Source organism: Pollachius pollachius (assembly GCF_949987615.1).
Source record: "Pollachius pollachius genome assembly, chromosome: 20".
NCBI lineage: Eukaryota > Metazoa > Chordata > Actinopteri > Gadiformes > Gadidae > Pollachius > Pollachius pollachius.
The window spans coordinates 10,438,430-10,456,945 of NC_136953.1; the positions used below are offsets into that span (position 1 = coordinate 10,438,430).

The window sequence follows — 18,516 nt, forward strand, 5'->3', positions numbered from 1 at the left end:
TCTATTTTACGATTAAAACTGTGATACTCTTAAATAATTCGTTTGATAAACATATCACCATTTTGTTGAATACTATTTATAAATGGCATCCAATTAGGGTCAGGGTAAGGGTCAGTAACAAATAAGGAAACGGTTATTTTTTGTGAGGTTTTGAAGGTTGAAAGTAGTGTTTGATCAAATAGCATTACAGCTAGAAACTAATGATGCAGTGCTTCTGGTCTTTTTGTACAACTGAAGACCTCTCCCTGTTTGCTACTCATATCTGATCTACTGGGGCGCAGGTGCCAGTGCGTGGAGGGCTACCACGGGCGTCTGTGCGAGGTGGACGTGGACGAGTGCGACCCCAACCCGTGCATCAACGGGGCCAGCTGCTTGGACGGGCTGGCCAGCTTCACCTGCCGCTGCCTCCCTGGGTTCAACGGAACCAGGTGTGAGACAGGTACTCTCTAGGACCAGGGGACGCGTCGCTGTGGCAACACAGGGGGGACGGGGGGTGGGGGGGGCAGGAAGTAGAGCAGACGGTTGTGTGTGTGGGGGGGAGGGGTGATGTAGTACTAAAGAGTAAAAATGGGGAGAAATGGGTTGTATTTAGTTGTTTTTCTTCGTATGATAAATGCAGTTTCTGATTTGGAGAATTAGTCGGAAAACTAGATCCAAAAGTAAAATCTTGAAACACGTGTGGGTCTCTGAGAGATAATAAGTCCACAGCAGATTGATCTTTCCGGTCATTTATCGATTGAATTTGTCGATCTGTTTCCCTGACGCCACAGAGATGTCCGCCGCCTTCAACCTGGACTTCGAGGTGTCTGGTATCCACGGCTACGTGATGCTGGACGGCGTGATGCCCACGCTGACGGAGATCACCTGCACCTTCTGGATGAAGTCGTCGGACACCACCAACTACGGCACGCCCGTGTCTTATGCCGTGGAGGGCAGCGACAATGCCTTCCTGCTCATCGACTACAACGGGTCAGCCAGCGTAACCATATGCACACACGCACGCCATCAGTAGAGTGCAGTCCGTGGAGGGTATGAGGGGTCGTGACCGTTCCAAACACACATTTCCAATTTTAAATACCGTTTTAATACTTGTTGTGAATATCTGTATGCATTTGAATCTCGGCTTTATTTAAAATCGACAAAGTTATTAATTAGCTGTTGCTTTTTTCCGATGCACTCTCAAACTCTCAAATTCTCAGACGTTTTCACGTTCCCGTCACTCCCAAACATGGCTCATTCATTCACTCGTGCACTCCTTCGTTCATGTGGCCCCTCTGCAGTGGCTCCTGTTGTCATGTGGCCAGCCGTCTGTTAACCCTCTTGCCCCCTGCAGCTGGGTGCTGTACGTGGACGGGAAGGAGCGGATCACCGACTGCCCGGCCGTCAACACGGGCCAGTGGTACCACGTGGGCGTGTCGTGGCGCAGCTGGGACGGCGACTGGAGGCTCTACATCAACGGCAAGCCGTCCGACGGCGGCAAGGGCCTCTCGGTGGGCTCCTCAATCCCAGGTAGGGCCCTCCTCCGCCGGGACCGAGAGGCTGGCTCTGGCCCCTCAACCCCAGCCTGGAGACAGTGGTCTGCTGAAAAGGGTTGTTGAGAAGTGAAATTTGGAAATCTTGTTTCAATTCTCTGTTGCTATGACAGTGTATCAATCGAGCACAGTGTCCGACAGCAGAAACCGTTTAATGGGGTTAAATGTATTAAAATGGCACTTGGTAATGGTGATGGTTACGATATTAGTACATTGGTAGTAACGGTATCCCAACAGAAGCTACCATTTGCGACAGCGCCCCCTGTGAAATTAAAGAGGGGGCGTGGGATGGGTTTGACCTTTGACCTGCAGGTGGCGGGGCCCTGGTGCTGGGTCAGGACCAGGACCGCAGGGGGGAGGGCTTCAACCCCGTCGAGTCGTTTGTGGGCTCCCTCAGCCAACTCAACATCTGGGACCGGGTCCTGAGCCCTCAGCAGGTAAGCAGCGCAGCTGGAAGACGGCCCCAAACACTCAAACCAAGGGCCAATAGGAAGGAGCCAAACATTTGAGCAATGGACCAATAGGAAGCCATCAAACACTTTACCCAAGGGCCATTACAAGGGAAGGTCTCTGTGTGTTTTTGTGTGTGTGTGTGTGTGTGTGTGTAGATCCAGGTTTTGGCCAGCAGCTGCCCGGCCTCCCATGTGACCCACCGGGGGAACGTCCTGGCCTGGCCCGACTTCCTCAACGGACAGATGGGCCGCGTCAAGACCACCCCCGGCAGTATCTTCTGCGCCGGTGAGTGAACATGTAGTCTATTACACCGTGACCCTTAACCTTTGACCTACCATCACTACTCAACATTTGCCACATCTGGAGAAGAAAAGCAACGATTTAAAACTGACCTTTTGAAAACATTCAACCTGAGGATCTTATAGCCAATAGAAAACACATCAGTTTCAACGACTGCCTTACATACTGTTCAATAACCTATGCATCTATTTGTGTCTTCGATGATGAGCTCATAGACCACATGCACGATTTCTCTTCACTCTTGAAGAAGGCAGTGTAAGTGCACGGGCACAGACCAATGGCCATCAATATCTGACCTGGCCCAACGCGCGACGACCGCCTCTGGGCGGTCGTCGTCGACCAATCAGAGGCCGGATCAGCTCCTGACTCATGACCGCGCCCTTCTCACCCAGACTGCCCCCCGCTGGAGAGTGCGGGGGCCCACCTGAGGGCCTCCACGGTGGAGGTGAGCCCGGGGGCCCAGGTGCAGCTGTCCTGCGACCCCGGCTTCTACCTGGTGGGGGAGCCCGTGCTGCAGTGTCACAACAAGGGGGAGTGGAGCCACCCGCTGCCCCGGTGTGAACGTGAGTTCAGAGGCCTCCCCGCCTTCCCTCCGCTCCGTTGTGTTCGTTTTAGTGATTAGTGGGAGCGGTTATTGTTTACGGTTATGTGTACGTGCTTGTCTTTTGTTTACGTGCTGTTTAAGCCACACATAGACACCCACACGCACACATGCAGACTCGCACACAAACGCGCAAGCAAGCACACACAAAAAACACACACATAAACATGCAAGCAAGCGAGCACACACACACACACACACACACACACACACACACACACACACACACAAAGAGAATAGTAAGTGCAGTTGACTCCACTCCGTCACTCCACTTATTTTTCCCGTGACCTATGACCTCCCCCGACCCCTGAACCCCATCACAGGCGTGTCGTGCGGGCCCCCCCGGCCCCTGGAGCACGGCTCCTTCCAGGGGACTGACTTCCTGGCGGGCAGCTCGGTGGCGTACCAGTGCAGCGCAGGCTTCTACCTGCTGGGAGACGCCCGCAGCCAGTGCACCAACAGCGGGAAGTGGGCCTCCAATCTGCCCGCCTGCCTGGGTACGCACACTCCCCTCAGCCCTGCACTGGGTCATGAACTACCCTCAGTCCTGCACTGGGTCATAAACTACCCTCAGTCCTGCACTGGGTCATGAACTACCCTCAGCCCTGTACTGGGTCATGAACTACCCTCAGCCCTGCACTGGGTCATGAACTACCCTCAGCCCTGTACTGGGTCATGAACTACCCTCAGCCCTGTACTGGGTCATGAACTACCCTCAGCCCTGCACTGGGTCATGAACTACCCTCAGCCCTGTACTGGGTCATGAACTACCCTCAGCCCTGTACTGGGTCATGAACTACCCTCAGCCCTGCACTGGGTCATGAACTACCCTCAGTCCTGCACTGGGTCATGAACTACCCTCAGTCCTGCACTGGGTCATGAACTACCCTCAGTCCTGCACTGGGTCATGAACTACCCTCAGTCCTGCACTGGGTCATGAACTACCCTCAGCCCTGTACTGGGTCATGAACTACCCTCAGCCCTGCACTGGGTCATGGGTTGGTTCATCATGTGGTGGTTCATCATGTGGTGGTCCATTCATGTGTTGGTTCATCATGTGGTGGTCCATTCATTTGTTAGTTCATCATGTGGTGATTCATCATGTGGTGGTCCATTCATGTGTTGGTTCATCATGTGGTGGTCCATTCATGTGTTAGTTCATCATGTGGTCGTCCATTCATGTGTTAGTTCATCACGTGGTGGTCCATTCATGTGGTGGTTCATTCATGTGGTGGTCCATTCATCTGTTGGTCCATTCATGTGTTGGTCCATTCATGTGTTAGTTCATCATGTGGTGGTCCATTCATGTGTTGGTCCATTCATGTGGTGGTCCATTCATGTGTTAGTTCATCATGTGGTGGTCCATTCATGTGTTGGTTCATCATGTGTTGGTTCATCATGTGATGGTCCATTCATCTGTTGGTCCATTCATGTGTTGGTCCATTCATGTGGTAGTCCATTCATGTGTTAGTTCATCATGTGGTGGTCCATTCATGTGTTAGTTCATTATGTGGTAGTCCATTCATGTGGTGGTTCATTCATGTGGTGGTCCATTCATGTGTTGGTTCATCATGTGATGGTCCATTCATGTGGTGGTCCATTCATGTGGTGGTCCATTCATGTGTTGGTCCTTTCATGTGGTGGTCCATTCATGCGTTAGTTCATTATGTGGTGGTCCATTCATGTGGTGGTTCATTCATGTTTTTGGTTTTTTATAAAATTATAATACAAATATTAATAAATATTAATTAATATTTTGTTCTTGGCATTAATACATATATTTTTGTTCTGTTAATTCACTTTATTGTTTAAATATGATCCCACATATAGGCTAGGGCTGGCAATGAATGCAATCAATATGAGGTTGTGTTCACCTGTGTGAACTACATCATGCGACCAGATGTGTGTGTGTGCGGTCATGCCATCATGACTGTGCTTTTAGACTTAAGAAGCGATATGTTTCACTGTTTGACTGATACTTTTTGTGTGTGTGTGTGTCTGCGTGTGTGTGTGCGTGTGTGCGTTTGTGTGTGTGTATATGTGTGTGTGTAGACGTCGACGAGTGTGCTCTGGGTTCAGACTGCGATAAACACGCCAGTTGTCAGAACACGGACGGCTCGTATGCGTGCAGGTGCATCCACCCTTACAGCGGTGACGGCAAGAACTGCACCGGTACGTCACATCATAACCTCAACCCGTCCCTCCATCCACCTGTCTGTCCATCCATCCATCTGTCCATACATGCGTCTGTCCATCCATGCGTCTGTCCATCCATCCATCTGTCCATCCATCGATCCATCTGTCCGTCCATGCATCCATCTGTCCATCGTTCAATGAATGCAAACATGGATACATTTCTGTACCGTATGTCTGTACAGACCAAACATCATGACAGACAAATCGTACATTATACTGACTGTGTGTGTGTGTGTGTGTGTGTGTGTGTGTGTGTGTGTGTGTGTGTGTGTGTGTGTGTACCCCAGAGCCGGTGAGATGCGAGGATCCAGGGTTCCCAGACTTGGGCCACAGAGAAGGCACTAACTTCCTGATGGGCGGGGAGGTGGTCTTTGGCTGCCAGGAGGGCCACGAGCTTATTGGTTCGCCCAAACTCCTGTGCTTGGAGACAGGAAGCTGGAATAAACCGTCCCCGTACTGCAAAGGTCAGGCTTCAGTCCCAAGCATTTACCATTATCCCACACAATAGCACATAATACAATTACACACACATATATATGTGTGTGTAATTTTACAATTGTCCATGAATTCAGTGTTTGGCTCATAGCTATTGAATGTGTAACACACAGTAACATTTGGTTTAACTTGTGACTCGTAACTTGTAACGCATGTCAGACTAACTGGTATATGATTCACTAGTTGAATAGCAAAATAACATGAAGACTATCAGCAAGAAACAAAAACAACGTTTTTTTTAAGTTAATTTAATTCAGTCGTTATACTGCAGGGTAAATACGTTTATACTTTAACTGCTACCACCAGAAGGCGCCATTGTCTGTGTTTGAGAGAATAAGTGACAATAATCACAGTCATATACAATACATTGTTTACCTTTCCATAATCTATTTTAGCTAACCTTGCTTACATTTCTTTATAATGCCATTGAGTCTTGAGTATCGTTCACATCATGAAGTAGCATCATATGTGTGTGTGTGTGTGTGTGTGTGTGTGTGTGTGTGTGTGTGTGTGTGTAGAGTGTTGCAGCTGTTTATAAATGTGGACAATAGGATTCACGGTCATTCATTGAAACACGCAGGGCAAATAAAGTCACACTTACACAGGCATAAACAAACTCTGAGAATACGTTTTTAGAAACCCATACACATAAAGACAAAAAAAACAGAAACAGTAACACAGACTTACACGCCCACCTCCACCAATACACAGCACATATTCCACACACACACACACACACACACACACACACACACACTACTCAGTGAGTGTGTGTGTGTGTGTGTGTGTGTGTGTGTGTGTGTGTGTGTGTTTGTGTGTGTGTGTGGCAGATCACAATCACGTGCCCAGGCCCTGGTGTAGTGAAGGGCTGATTGTACGGACAGCTGTGTCTTTGTTGAAGGACTGCAGAGGAGGATCTGAAAGGACTGCTGAGAGAGAGAGAGAGAGAGAGAGAGAGAGAGAGAGAGAGAGGGAGGGAGGGGGAGAGAGACAGTTTCTTATCCAATCTATTGTAATCTAACATAGCATAATGCTGTACGATATAAAATTGTCGGTTGTAATCTAGTCTAGTATATCATAATCGAATCTGGTGTCATACAAACAAATGTGACAGAATCGTAAATAGCAGACTCATCATAGCGCGCGTTCCTCCCTATCTCCCCTCAGCCCTCTCCTGTCCTGTGCCCTCCGTCCCAACCAACTCCGACATGAAGGGAGCCAACTTCACCTACGGAAGCAAGGTGACTTTCAGGTATCTTCTGCTCCCCCCCCCCCCCCTCCCCTCGATTACAGCAACACCAAACAGACCAGCAAACACATAAAAGACAAGGAAGCAATGTTGTGTTGTGTGTGTGTGTGTGTGTGTGTGTGTGTGTGTGTGTGTGCAGACGAGTTTATGTGATTTAGCGGAAATTGTACAAGTGTGTCATCCGTTATGTGGAAGGAGGTAGGGGAATGTGATTGTGTGTGTCATGGGACACACATTCTTCCTGGCTCCAATCAGAAGGGAGGGGACGTGTTTTGTTCCGTTTTAACTTGTATATCCATGTGCTTCTACGTGACCATGCTTGCGTGCGTGTGTGTGTGTGTGTGTGTGCCTGTGTGTGTGTGCGTGCTTGTGTGTGTGTGTGTGTGTGTGTGTGTGTGCGTGCCTGTGTGTGTGTGTGTGCATGTGTTTGACCATGCTTGCGTGCTTGTGTGTGTGTGTGTGCCTGTGTGTGTGTGTGTGTGTGCATGTGTGTGTGTGTGCCTGTGTGTGCGTGCGTGCGTGTGTGCGTCTCCCTCCCCCCCCCCCAGCTGTAGGAAGGGCTTCCTGCCCCAGGTCCCCTACGAGTTCCAGTGTCTCTCCAGCCAGAGGTGGAGCGGCTCTCCGCCAACCTGCTACCCCGTCTCGTGCGGCGACCCTCCGCCGGTGCAGCGCGCCCACTACACCCTCCAGGAGACCACCTACCTGGCGGTGGTCAAGTACACCTGCGGCGATGGCTACAGGTGCAATAGACCCGCCGCCATTGGCTGGTGAAGTGTTGAATGGCTCACTGTTAACTAATGGGCCCTCTCTGCAGAGGGGTCAGCATAGGACAAACACGGGCCTGGCTCCGAACACTAATCCAGGGTGCTCCTTTATGTACCAGAGCACAGGTAGTAGACCACACTAGCAGATAAGTCTACTGTGTGTGCCCCGGTACATAAAGGAGCAGACCCATAATAAGTGTTGTGATCGACATCTGTGTTTCTCCTACGCTGAGAAAGGTTCTGTTGAATGACTGAATGAATGGCACACCGGCTAACTGTCTGACTTTCTTAACGACTGATTGACTCCCTAACCATCTGAAATTCACTTCTCCGGTCAAAGACCCAACAGTGGAGTGCACTAGAGCTTGTGTTTGTGTGCATAGTCTGCCCTGTTTGGCACCCATTGCACCCCTCACCGTCCCTGGAAGTTAACTCCCCAAATCACAGGAGGAAAGCATGAGAAGGATCACAGAAGGAGGAATCCCATCACTCCCATCTCTCCCATCACTCACATCATTCCCATCACTCCCATCAATCCCATCCCTCCCATCCCTCCCATCACTCCCATCCTTCCCTTCACTCCCATCAATCCCATCACTTCCATCAGTCCAATCCTTCCCATCACTCCCATCATTCCCATCAATCCCATCCCTCCCATCACTCCCATCACTCCCATCCCTCCCATCACTCCCATCACTCCCATCACTCCCATCACTCCCATCCTTCCCATCCCTCCCATCATCCCATCCCTCCCATCCCTCCCATCCCTCCCATAATCCCATTCCTCTCTCTGCGACCCTTCTCAAGGCTTTGTCCCTGATCATTAGGGCTACATTCAAGTTTTTCCCTTTTTTATGGTCAGGGGGTGTTGCATGACGTGGCCTGTGAAGGCCTCTGGGAGCCTTTATGATCCAGCACTTCATAAACACAATGGACCCGACTTGACGTGTGTGTGTGTGTGTGTGTGTGTCTGTGTGTGTGTGTGTGTGTGTGTGTGTGTGTGTGTGTGTGTGTGTGTGTGTGTGTGTGGGGTCGGTCCGAAGGCTCCAGGGCGCCACGGAGCTGGTGTGTGAGGACACGGGCGAGTGGAGCCGGCCCCTCCCACGCTGCACGGGGGTCCTCTGCCCCGAGCCCCCCCCGCTCACGCACGCTGTCACCGCGGGCGACGGCCACAGCCTGGGAGAGGAGGTGCGCTACGTCTGCAAAGAAGGGTAAATCCGGCCGATGTCCGCCCCCACAACACTGAGGGATGAACCCCCGAGCAGAGTTCCTCTGCAGAGTTCCTCCCGAGCAGAGTTCCTCTGCTCGGGGAGTGAGTCACGGAAAGGGCAATACTGATGAGCAGAGGAACTCTGCTCGAGGAGTGTGTGCGATTAATCACGGGAAGAGCAATTCTGCTGAAATTCATTCATTTCGTCTTTATTTCGAACAAAAATAAATAAATAAGAAAAGCAAGTATGACCCATCATACAAACACACATAACACAAAACAACAATAATTATAAAGTGTCATAAACAATATTTATAAAATAAATGTAGTGTCTGTGTCCGAAAAGGAGTGAGAGGAAGCCGACGCTTATGTCTTCCCACCCCTTGTTCAACTGCTCATAATTATCTGCTATGCATTTTTCAGTTTTTAAACATCTATTTACATAATGCGCATTCAAATTATCCATATTTATACAATACTCTTATATTTACAACATTTACAAAGCCTTACGATTTCGTAAAAAAAAAAATACAGAAATAAACAAACATGGCTTGACTAGAAATGAGTAAAGAAGGAGCATTTTCTATGTCTATGCTGTTTTTTCATTCAGTTATGACTCAAAGCAGACATGGGCTTCTAAAAGGACAGGTCTCGGACTGGGATATGAATGCCTACTAGTACCTTGACAGAATAATAGTATATATACACTCGTCATTCTATCTATCGTATCTTCAATTGCTTGAGGGAAATATACTTTTTTGCGTTTAATTGTTTCCTTACTCATTAGAAATGATCTTTAAACCCTAACCCTGACCCTTTATCGAGGAAATCACCCGACAAACAATCATCTAATGGGTCCGACCCCGTCCTTCCCGCCGTAGCTACACCCTGATCGGCCCCGAGACCCGGGAGTGCCTGCCCAGCGGCCAGTGGAGCGAGAGCTCCGCCCAGTGCGTGCCTCGCTCCTGCGGCGCCCCGCCCGCCGTGGACCACGCTGAGCCCTACGAGGGCCACCAGCTGTACGGCGACACGGCCAACTACTACTGCGTGGACGGCTACACGGCCGGCAACAACTCCAAGATGGTGTGCAACGCGCACGGCGCCTGGGCGCCCCCCGACGGCCTGCCGGCGCCGCGCTGCATCGCCAACTTCTGCCTGCGCCCGCCCGAGCTGCCGCACGCCGTCCTGGACGCCGCGCGCAAGCCCAAGTACGCCAGCAACACGGAGGTGGCGTACAAGTGCGAGGAGGGCTTCGTGCTGAACACCACGGCGGCGCTGCGCTGCGTGGTGGGCGGGGCCTGGGACCCCCCCCCCCCAGGAGGTGGGCTGCGTGCCGGTGCGCTGCTCGCGGCCGGAGGGCGTCGAGCGGGGCTACGTGAGCGGCAGCGACCACAGCTTCGGCGCCGTGGTGGCGTACAGCTGCGACCGGGGCTTCGTGATCCGCGGGGAGAAGCGGCGCACGTGCAAGGCCAACGGGGCGTGGGGCGGGCCGCTGCCCACCTGCGTCCCCGTCGCCTGCCAGAACCCGCCGAGTCTACGCAACGGATACATCCAGGTGGGGGGCCGTGCACCGCGCGCCTCCGGTTAGGGCGGCCCGGTCCTGGGAAAAACACGTTTTGGTTAATATTAAAATCAGGGTTATTTGAACTATTATTTTTGAGTTTGAACACGCGATGCATTTATTCAGCATTTCTCTGCAAAGAAAATAACACTTTCTGACTGAGAACTTTTACTTTTTGCCCTAAAAAATATACCAAATGTTCAAATGGAATATTTTCATACAGATAATAATGTGGAAATATGTATCCATATTGCTACATTTTCCAAAAAAAAAAAATCTATAGATCATTTCAACTTGATTATATTACTTTGGAGATCGTTTGACCCAAAAATCAAAATCGTGATCAAAATTCAATGAATCGCACAGCCCTACCTCCGGTTGGCCCCTCTGTTCCTAATGTCTGCGTGGATCAGGGATTTATCATTGGCGGTGTTTCAAGTGTCACTAGTCAGTGATTTAAGAACAACGCAAGCGGCCGACAGAGTACGGTCATACTTTGTTGTGCTGTGGACATGGGGGGCAGGGGGGAATGGAGCCCAATAGGAGTCAAACACATCAGGTTCTTCACTTTGATCCACCCCGGTTTATTATGCAGCTTGTTTGTTATTTAATACATCGAAAATAAAGTCTTTACTTCTCCCCCCCCCCCCCCCCCCCCAACGTTCTACTCTCTGCAGAGCAAAGGCCGGTCCACCTACAACAGCCGGGTGACGTACGCCTGCAACGCGGGCTACCGCCTGGTGGGCCGTCCCGACCGCATGTGCCAGGCCAACCGCCAGTGGTCCAACACGGAGCCCCCGTCCTGCGTGCTGCTCAAGTGCGACCCCCCCCCGGACGTGGTCCACGGGTACTACGCCGCCGCCGCCACCGCCTTCGAGGCGGGCCAGATGGTGCAGTACGCGTGCCACGAGGGCTACGAGCTGGCCGGTGAGGCCGTGTGGACCTGCCTGAAGCATGGCAAGTGGGACCGGAGCCGCCGGCCGCGCTGCTCCCCACGGCGGTGCCCCGAGCCACCTCTGGAGGGGAGCCACCTGGTGCTGAAGGGCCCCGACGACGACTCCGCCGTCCTGGAGCTGTCCTGTGAGGACGGCTACGTCCTGCGGGGGGCGTCGGTCTTGCGCTGCACCGCCGCCCGGCGGTGGAACGACACCTTCCCCGCGTGCGAGCGCGTGGCGTGCGGCCCGCCGCCTGCCGTGGCGTACGCCGTCCCGGCGTCGCCGGCCCCGGCGGGGGGCGCCTTCTACCACGGCGCCGAGGTGGCCTACTCCTGCATGGACGGCTTCATCCCGAGCCGGGGGGACCGCGTGGTGTGCCTGGCCAGCGGCGAGTGGAGCGCGCCGCTCCCCCGCTGCGTCTCCACCGAGTGCCCCCAGCCCACGGAGATCCCCGACGGTGTACTGGACGTGCACGGCCTGATGTACCTCAGCACGGCGCGCTACAGCTGCAAGCCGGGCTACGCGCTGGTGGGCAACGCCACCCTGGTGTGCGGCGACGGCGGGCTCTGGATCGGGGGCCTGCCGTCCTGCCGCCCCGTCGAGTGCGCCGCGCCCGACCCTGTCGCCAACGGCCAGGTGGCGTACCAGAAGCTCCAGTTCGGCCACGCCGCCGCCTACTCCTGCCTGCGCGGCTACCGCCTCCGTGGCCCAGAGAGCCTCAGGTGTCTTGCGAGTGGTGCGTGGGACGCGGAGCCGCCCGCCTGTGTGCGGATATCCTGCGCGGCGCCCGGGCCCCTGGACAACGGCTTCGTGGAGGGGCTGGAGCACAGCTTTGGCGTCACCATCTTCTACAGCTGTTTCCCCGGTTACCAGCTGGTGGGCTCGAGCCACCTGACCTGCGAGGAGTTCGGCTGGTCCAGCGCTGTCCCCATGTGCGTGCCCTCGGACTGCGGCCTCCCGCCCCACATCGACTTCGGGGAATACGTGCGGGTGACGGAGCGCCCGGCGCCCGGGGGCGCCGCCGCCGCCGCCGCGTCGGACTCCCCGCTGGACCTGAGCTTCCTCCAGGGCACGTGGATCGCGTACCGCTGCCACCCGGGCTACGAGCTCACGGCGCACGCCACGCTGCTCTGCCAGGAGGATGGCAGCTGGAACGGGACGGCGCCCTCGTGCGCGCCGGCCGAGTGCCAGACGCCGCCGGCGCCGCCGCACGGCTGGCTGAACGTGAGCGACACCTCCCTGGGGAGCCGGGTGACGTACAGCTGCGCCCCGGGGTACCTCCTGGTGGGCCAGGCCGTCCGGCAGTGCGTCTCGGGCCGGCACTGGACGGAGGACGCCCCCGAGTGCCGCCCCGTCTCCTGCGGCGACCCGGGCCCCGTGGCCCACGCCGCCGCACGCGGCGCCTCCTTCGCTTACCCCGACGCGCTGCGCTACGAGTGCGACGCCGGCTTCCGCCTGCGGGGCGGCGACACCCTCACCTGCCTGGCCGAGGGCCGCTGGGACGGGGAGAAGCCGCGCTGCGAGCCGCTGTCCTGCGGGGCCCCCCAGGTGCCCAGCGACGTGGTGGTCAGCGGGGACGCCTTCACCTACGGACAGCGCATAGACCTGAGCTGCCGGCCCGGCTTCGTCCTCAAAGGCGGGGCGGTGGGCCTGTGCCGCGCCGACGGCACCTGGAGCCACGGGCCCCTCAGCTGCGTCCCGGAGCGCTGCGGCACGCCGCCCGCCGTCCCCAACGGCCGCGCGACGGCGGCGGCGGGCCCCCAGGGCTCCGTCCGCTACGAGTGTGACAAGGGCTACGTCCTGAGCGGGGACAGCGTGCGCGCCTGCCAGGCGGACGGGCGCTGGGGGGGGCCGGCGCCCCGCTGCGAGCCCCTCAGCTGCGACCCCCCCGAGGACATCAGCCACGGCTTCCTGAACGGCTCCAGCTTCCACGTGGACGCGGTGGTGGAGTACGTGTGCTTCGAGGGCTACGAGGCGGCGGGCGACCCGACGCTGCGCTGCTCGGCCGACGGCCTGTGGGAGGGCAGCGTGCCCCGGTGCCTGCCCTGCGCCTGCCCGCCGCCCACGCTGCGCTTCGGCGCCGTGCTGGGCCGGGACAACGCGTGCGGCGACCGGGTGCGCTTCCGCTGCGCCGACGGCCACCGCCTCCTTGGGCCCGCCGAGGCGGTGTGCGGCCCGGGCGGCGCCTGGAGCCCCGGGGTGCCGGCCTGCTCGCGGGGCCGCTGCACCGCCGCCCCGCCCTCGGTGGCCCACGCCGTCACGCAGGGAGGCGGCACGGCCCTCGCGGACACGGTCACGTACACGTGCCTGCCGGGGTACCGGGCCAGGGGGTACGTCCAGCTGACCTGCGGGAGGGCGGGCCGCTGGGGGGAGCCCAGGGTGAGCTGTGAGCCCGTGAGCTGCGGGCCGCCGCCCTTCGTTGCGCACGCTCACGCTGTGGGTGAGACCTTCACTTTTTCAAGCCATATTACCTACAGGTAAATGGGAGCGGGACCGTTTGTGCATGCTCCGATGTTCGTCAACGCATGAGGCCTTTTGACCAAGACCAACCCGGCGCTTTAAATGTCTGTTGTTCATTCTGAAATGCCGTCTAATGTTGAGATTGTCTTTGTTGATTGTTAATAGTTATCTGTTGTTGTGTGTCTTGCATGCTGGTCCGTCACCAGGTTGGGCCGGGAATGGCCTCTTGTTTTGATTTTGTCCCTTTCTGTCATTTGCTGCTAGCATTGTAGCAAAAATAACAAAAGAACACCTCTTGGAGGACGACTCCCTCTCCTCACTTCCTGGTGTCGCTGCTCTCTGCCGCCCCCTGCAGGTGTGCCGACGGCTACGAGCTCGCCTCGCCCGCGGCCCCCCTGACGTGCAGCGCCAACGGCACCTGGTCCGGGCGGGGGCCGCGCTGCCAGGCCGCGCCCTGCCCCCTCCCCGAGCACTCGGTGGCCCACCTGGTGGTGGCCGGGGACGACCCCACCCCCGTGGGGGGCTCCCTCGTGCTCTCGTGCCTCCCCGGGTTCCTGTTGGTGGGCCCGGCGCTGATCCAGTGCCAGGTGAGGCCGCGGCGGTCGTAGGGCGGCTACATTATGGAAAGAATCAGAACCACGATTATCTTGGTCAGCTCCGAAATCTCGATTATTCAAACGATTTTTTATGAGTTTGAAAACATGATGCATTTGTTCAGTAAAAAAACACTTAGTAAATTAGAACTCCAGTTTCCAGCTGTTCCGTAATTTCTATAAGACATTTAATGTTTAAATGATATATACTTAAAAATATATATACATTTATATAAACAAATAAATCCTTTCAACTCGATTATTTTAGTTTGGAGATCGATTGACCCCAAACATTTAAATCGGGATCAAAATGTGATTAATCGCACAGCCCTTATCGCACTGGTTATTGTTGGGGTCAGAGTGGTTTGGACACATCTCTAGAGTTGGGTCATCGACATGTGTCTGCTGCGGTGGACCATGTTAAACACTGTTTGATAATCGTTTAGTATATTTGTGTGTTTGACACTGAAGCAATGCAAACGCATGCAGTTTGGCACAGGGAACATCAAACTTAATGACGACCATACAACTTAATAAAAATAATAATATATTAATAATTCTATTTCAGGTGTATCATTTCAATAAAGTGATGCTTGTGCCGCGGTGAAAAATCCCTTATTTCCCTGAGAAAGCCTAAAATTCCAGGATTGTGATTCAGGGATGGCTTATTTCCTGTTTTGTCCTGACAGTCGGGCAGGAGCTGGGCTCCCAGCCTCTCCTCCGTTTCCTGTCAAGCGGTCACATGTCCCGACCCGCCGGCGCTGGCCAATGGCGTGCTGGAGGGCAGTGGCAGCGGTGGCGAGGCCTACAACTACGGCGATGGCATCATGTACTCCTGCCTGCCCGGCTATGAGATGAAGGTAGGGAAGCCGCGCAGTATACCTCACTCTTCTCTCTCTCTCTCTCTCTCTCTCTCTCTCTCTCTCTCTCTCTCTCTCTCTCTCTCTCTCTCTCTGTCTCTGTCTTGATGTCTCTCTCTCTCGCTCGCTCTATCTCCTCTCTCTGTCTCAATGTCTCTCTCCTCTCTCTGTCTCTGTCTCTCTGTCTGTCTCACTCTCTCTCCTCTCTCTGTGTCCATATCTGTCTCTCTGTCTCTCTCTCTTTTCTCTCTGTCTATGTCTCTCTCTCGCTCTCTCTCCTCTTTTTGTCTTGGTGTCTCTCTCTCTCTGTCTCTCTGTCTCTCTCTCTCTCTGTCTCTCTGTCTCTCTCTCGCTCTTCAACTAAAACAAGCTCTATTGGCATGGAAAATGAGCATTGACATCGGCAAAGCAGTGGAAGCAACATCAAATAATAAAGAGAAATATATACAAAATCAAGATATAAATGTAGTTTTAAAAAAGGGGTATATAAAGAAGTACTGTTACTCCTGAACCCTCTATCTGACTCTCTCTCCCTTTAATGGAGTGGTTTTGGTGTTAACTATGAACCTCACTGACCAGTTGAGTCCACTGCTTTGTTCCAGCGGGCGAGGGCTTCAAGATGTATGACCGCGTGAGCTGCGGCCGTTTTGTTAATGAATACATATACAACAATGGTAACCATAGAGCCCGTTGGTCAGTTACACACAACACGCCCAGCGTTCCTCCCAGACAACAGACCCACACTGCAATAGAAGCGTGTGTTGTGATAGAGCAGCAGAGTAGAATAAAACAAGAGAGAGAGAGGAAGGGATGGCAGGAGAGGGATGTCATGTGACTGACCCAGCGCTGTCACAGAGAACCACTTATTAGAAAAATCGCTGAGTCACTGTTTCTTTATTTATTTCTGTCTCTCTCTCTTTCTCTTTGTCTCTCTATGTCACTGTCTCTCTCTTTCTTTCTCTTTCTCTCTCTCTCTCTTTCTCCCCCTCTCTCACGGCAACAGACCATATTTCATCAACATTTATCCTCCAATAGGCGGGGGTATGGGTGGTGTCCTGTTATACTGGTGTTTGTTTTCGGTGATAGATCAGACATCACATAGCCTCTCTGGCTGTATTTCTATTTATCTTTTGCACACAGGGGGATCCCATACAAACGTGCCAGGGAGACAGAACCTGGAGTGGGACTCAGCCACACTGTGTTGGTAGGTGTGCATGTGTGTGTGTGTGTGTACGCGTGATGTTTGCATAATGCGTAACTTCCCCCACACATGCTTTTGACTGTGTCAACAGCGCGACCACCCTATGACATCACCGCATTCACAAACTATGTGCAGATTTTAAATAAATAAGGAGGAAGCTAAATATAGAAAATAGGATCTCATGTACAGAAGATTCCCATATAAAGGCTTAATATGTAGTTATATGTTTTATATGGCATAAAGCAGTACACCAAGTCTTCTTTCCACTGCCCCTTAAATGTGGGCAAAGACGTTCGTTGGGGAGACATTGCTGGTGTCTTTGACTGGGTGTTCAGTTTCAGTTTGGAGACGTGAGTCAGATGGTAGTGAGAGGAGAAGGGCGGAGGGAATGACAGCCTGGAGTCTGGCGATGAAACACTAGAAGCACCTGTTTTCTTACTAGACAATCCAATAGGCCTTATGTGCTCGCAATTGCATTATAAAAAGACAATAGATTGTGAAGATCGATTTAGTTTAAATAACATCAGTTGTAGCAGGGTGTCCTTGGACACGCCACCTCGGGGGCTTCACTGAGCCCCCTCCGGTGACCAGGACACAGGTGGATGTTTAGTTAACCGGTTGGTTGTAGATCTCGATTGATGTCACAGGCAAGGCCGGTCTCTAGTGGGGGCCGGTCTCCACTGTATGGCGCCTTGGAATGCTGTGCTTTACTAGGACTTACATCTGTCCCCAGCTTTGTCTTGCGGGCCCCCTCCCTCTGTAAAGCACGCCGTCTCTGAGATCACCGGAGACGGGTTTCTGAACAAGGCCAGCTATGTGTGCGACGCCGGCCTGCAGCTGATTGGTCCAAAGACGCTGACCTGCCTGGCTAACGGCACGTGGAGTGAGCCTGCCCCCAGCTGTGACGGTGAGGCAGTGAGCTAAACACTATATGTTTGTTATATGGCTGTGTTTTTTATTTTTTATTTATTAAATAGTGTTGATGCATTCATTGATTTCTGGTCACTAGAGGTGGCAGAGGACACTCCAAAGTATTCTGATGAGTATAACTGACATTTTAGTACTAAGGGATCTGTTGCGTTCAGCATGAACAAGTTCAGAAAAAAGTGTACGAACCGGTTAGCCGTAATAAACAAATGGTTAAAAAATGATCATTTTGATTTTCTTGGTTGAGTAGTTTTATAATCTGATTGGCTGTGGTATTTTAGCAACCTGGGGCTCAATGGTTACTCCCCCTAGCACCGTCTACTCTTTGAGTTATTTTATGTTGGTTTTGACGAAACCAGAAAGTGAAATGTAGTCTCACATGGCTAGCGGCTATGAGAGACTCAAAATATGATATTTTATTAGTCAGCATTAATCCAAAAAAGGAATGAGTCACAGCAGAGGTGGAGACTCGAGTCTGAGACTCGGACTCGAGTCGCACTTAAGCCGCACAAATGGTGACTTCAGGCTTCGAGACTCGTCAAGTCATGCAATTATTGCTTTTAAAATCAAAGTTTATTCATGTATTTCTATTAGGGTTGGGCAACGATCGTCGAATAGTCGAATAGTCGGAGTCACGTAGAATATCGAATAATGAATGTGACTATCGTTATTTATTACACGGCTCTTCTCAATGCTGCGGAATGCTCCGTTCACTTGCATGGGCCTTCAAAACTTCCAGCAGTAAATAATTTTGTGATAATTCACCATTGCTAAGCATATAAGGACCGCTGTCAAGGGAAGTGGATTTTTTGCCGTCTGTCGTATCACTCCGCAAGTAGTCCGGTAACTTATCAACCCCAGAGGCCTCGGTTGCTAAGCCACGTCAACGTCTTTGGCGGACTATTTCTCTGCTGATCAACGTTACGAATGCTGGTAACAAATAAATTGTAAAAAGACACACTGTGTGAAGTTACTTTTTTCCTTTTGGCAAGTAGCCGTGTAATAAGCGGGATAATGTATAGAACGTTGCCGTTCATTATCGTATATAAGCCTTATTTTCCCTATAATGACCGGCGTTCTATACATTATCCCTAACCAGATCAGATGGCCAGAGACTTGAGACTTGACTTGGACTTGCCCCTCAAAGACTTGAGACTTGACTCGGACTTCCAACAAACG

The 18,516-nt window shown here is 53.0% G+C and overlaps 1 protein-coding gene across 1 annotated transcript in view; it reads left to right on the forward strand.

The window, feature by feature from the left end:
- svep1 (sushi, von Willebrand factor type A, EGF and pentraxin domain containing 1) overlaps positions 1-18,516 on the forward strand; it is a gene marked incomplete at its 5' end in the record, with an annotated part of 91,613 nt that overhangs the window by 63,170 nt on the left and 9,927 nt on the right. The window contains 19 exon segments of the mRNA XM_079758029.1: positions 282-439; positions 771-969; positions 1,334-1,509; positions 1,845-1,969; positions 2,141-2,270; positions 2,678-2,848; positions 3,210-3,383; positions 4,939-5,058; positions 5,370-5,546; positions 6,745-6,829; positions 7,375-7,566; positions 8,634-8,801; positions 9,682-10,105; positions 10,107-10,355; positions 11,039-13,773; positions 14,112-14,343; positions 15,039-15,209; positions 16,350-16,413; positions 17,144-17,317. Of these exon segments, the coding sequence (XP_079614155.1) occupies positions 282-439; positions 771-969; positions 1,334-1,509; positions 1,845-1,969; positions 2,141-2,270; positions 2,678-2,848; positions 3,210-3,383; positions 4,939-5,058; positions 5,370-5,546; positions 6,745-6,829; positions 7,375-7,566; positions 8,634-8,801; positions 9,682-10,105; positions 10,107-10,355; positions 11,039-13,773; positions 14,112-14,343; positions 15,039-15,209; positions 16,350-16,413; positions 17,144-17,317 (5,924 nt within the window).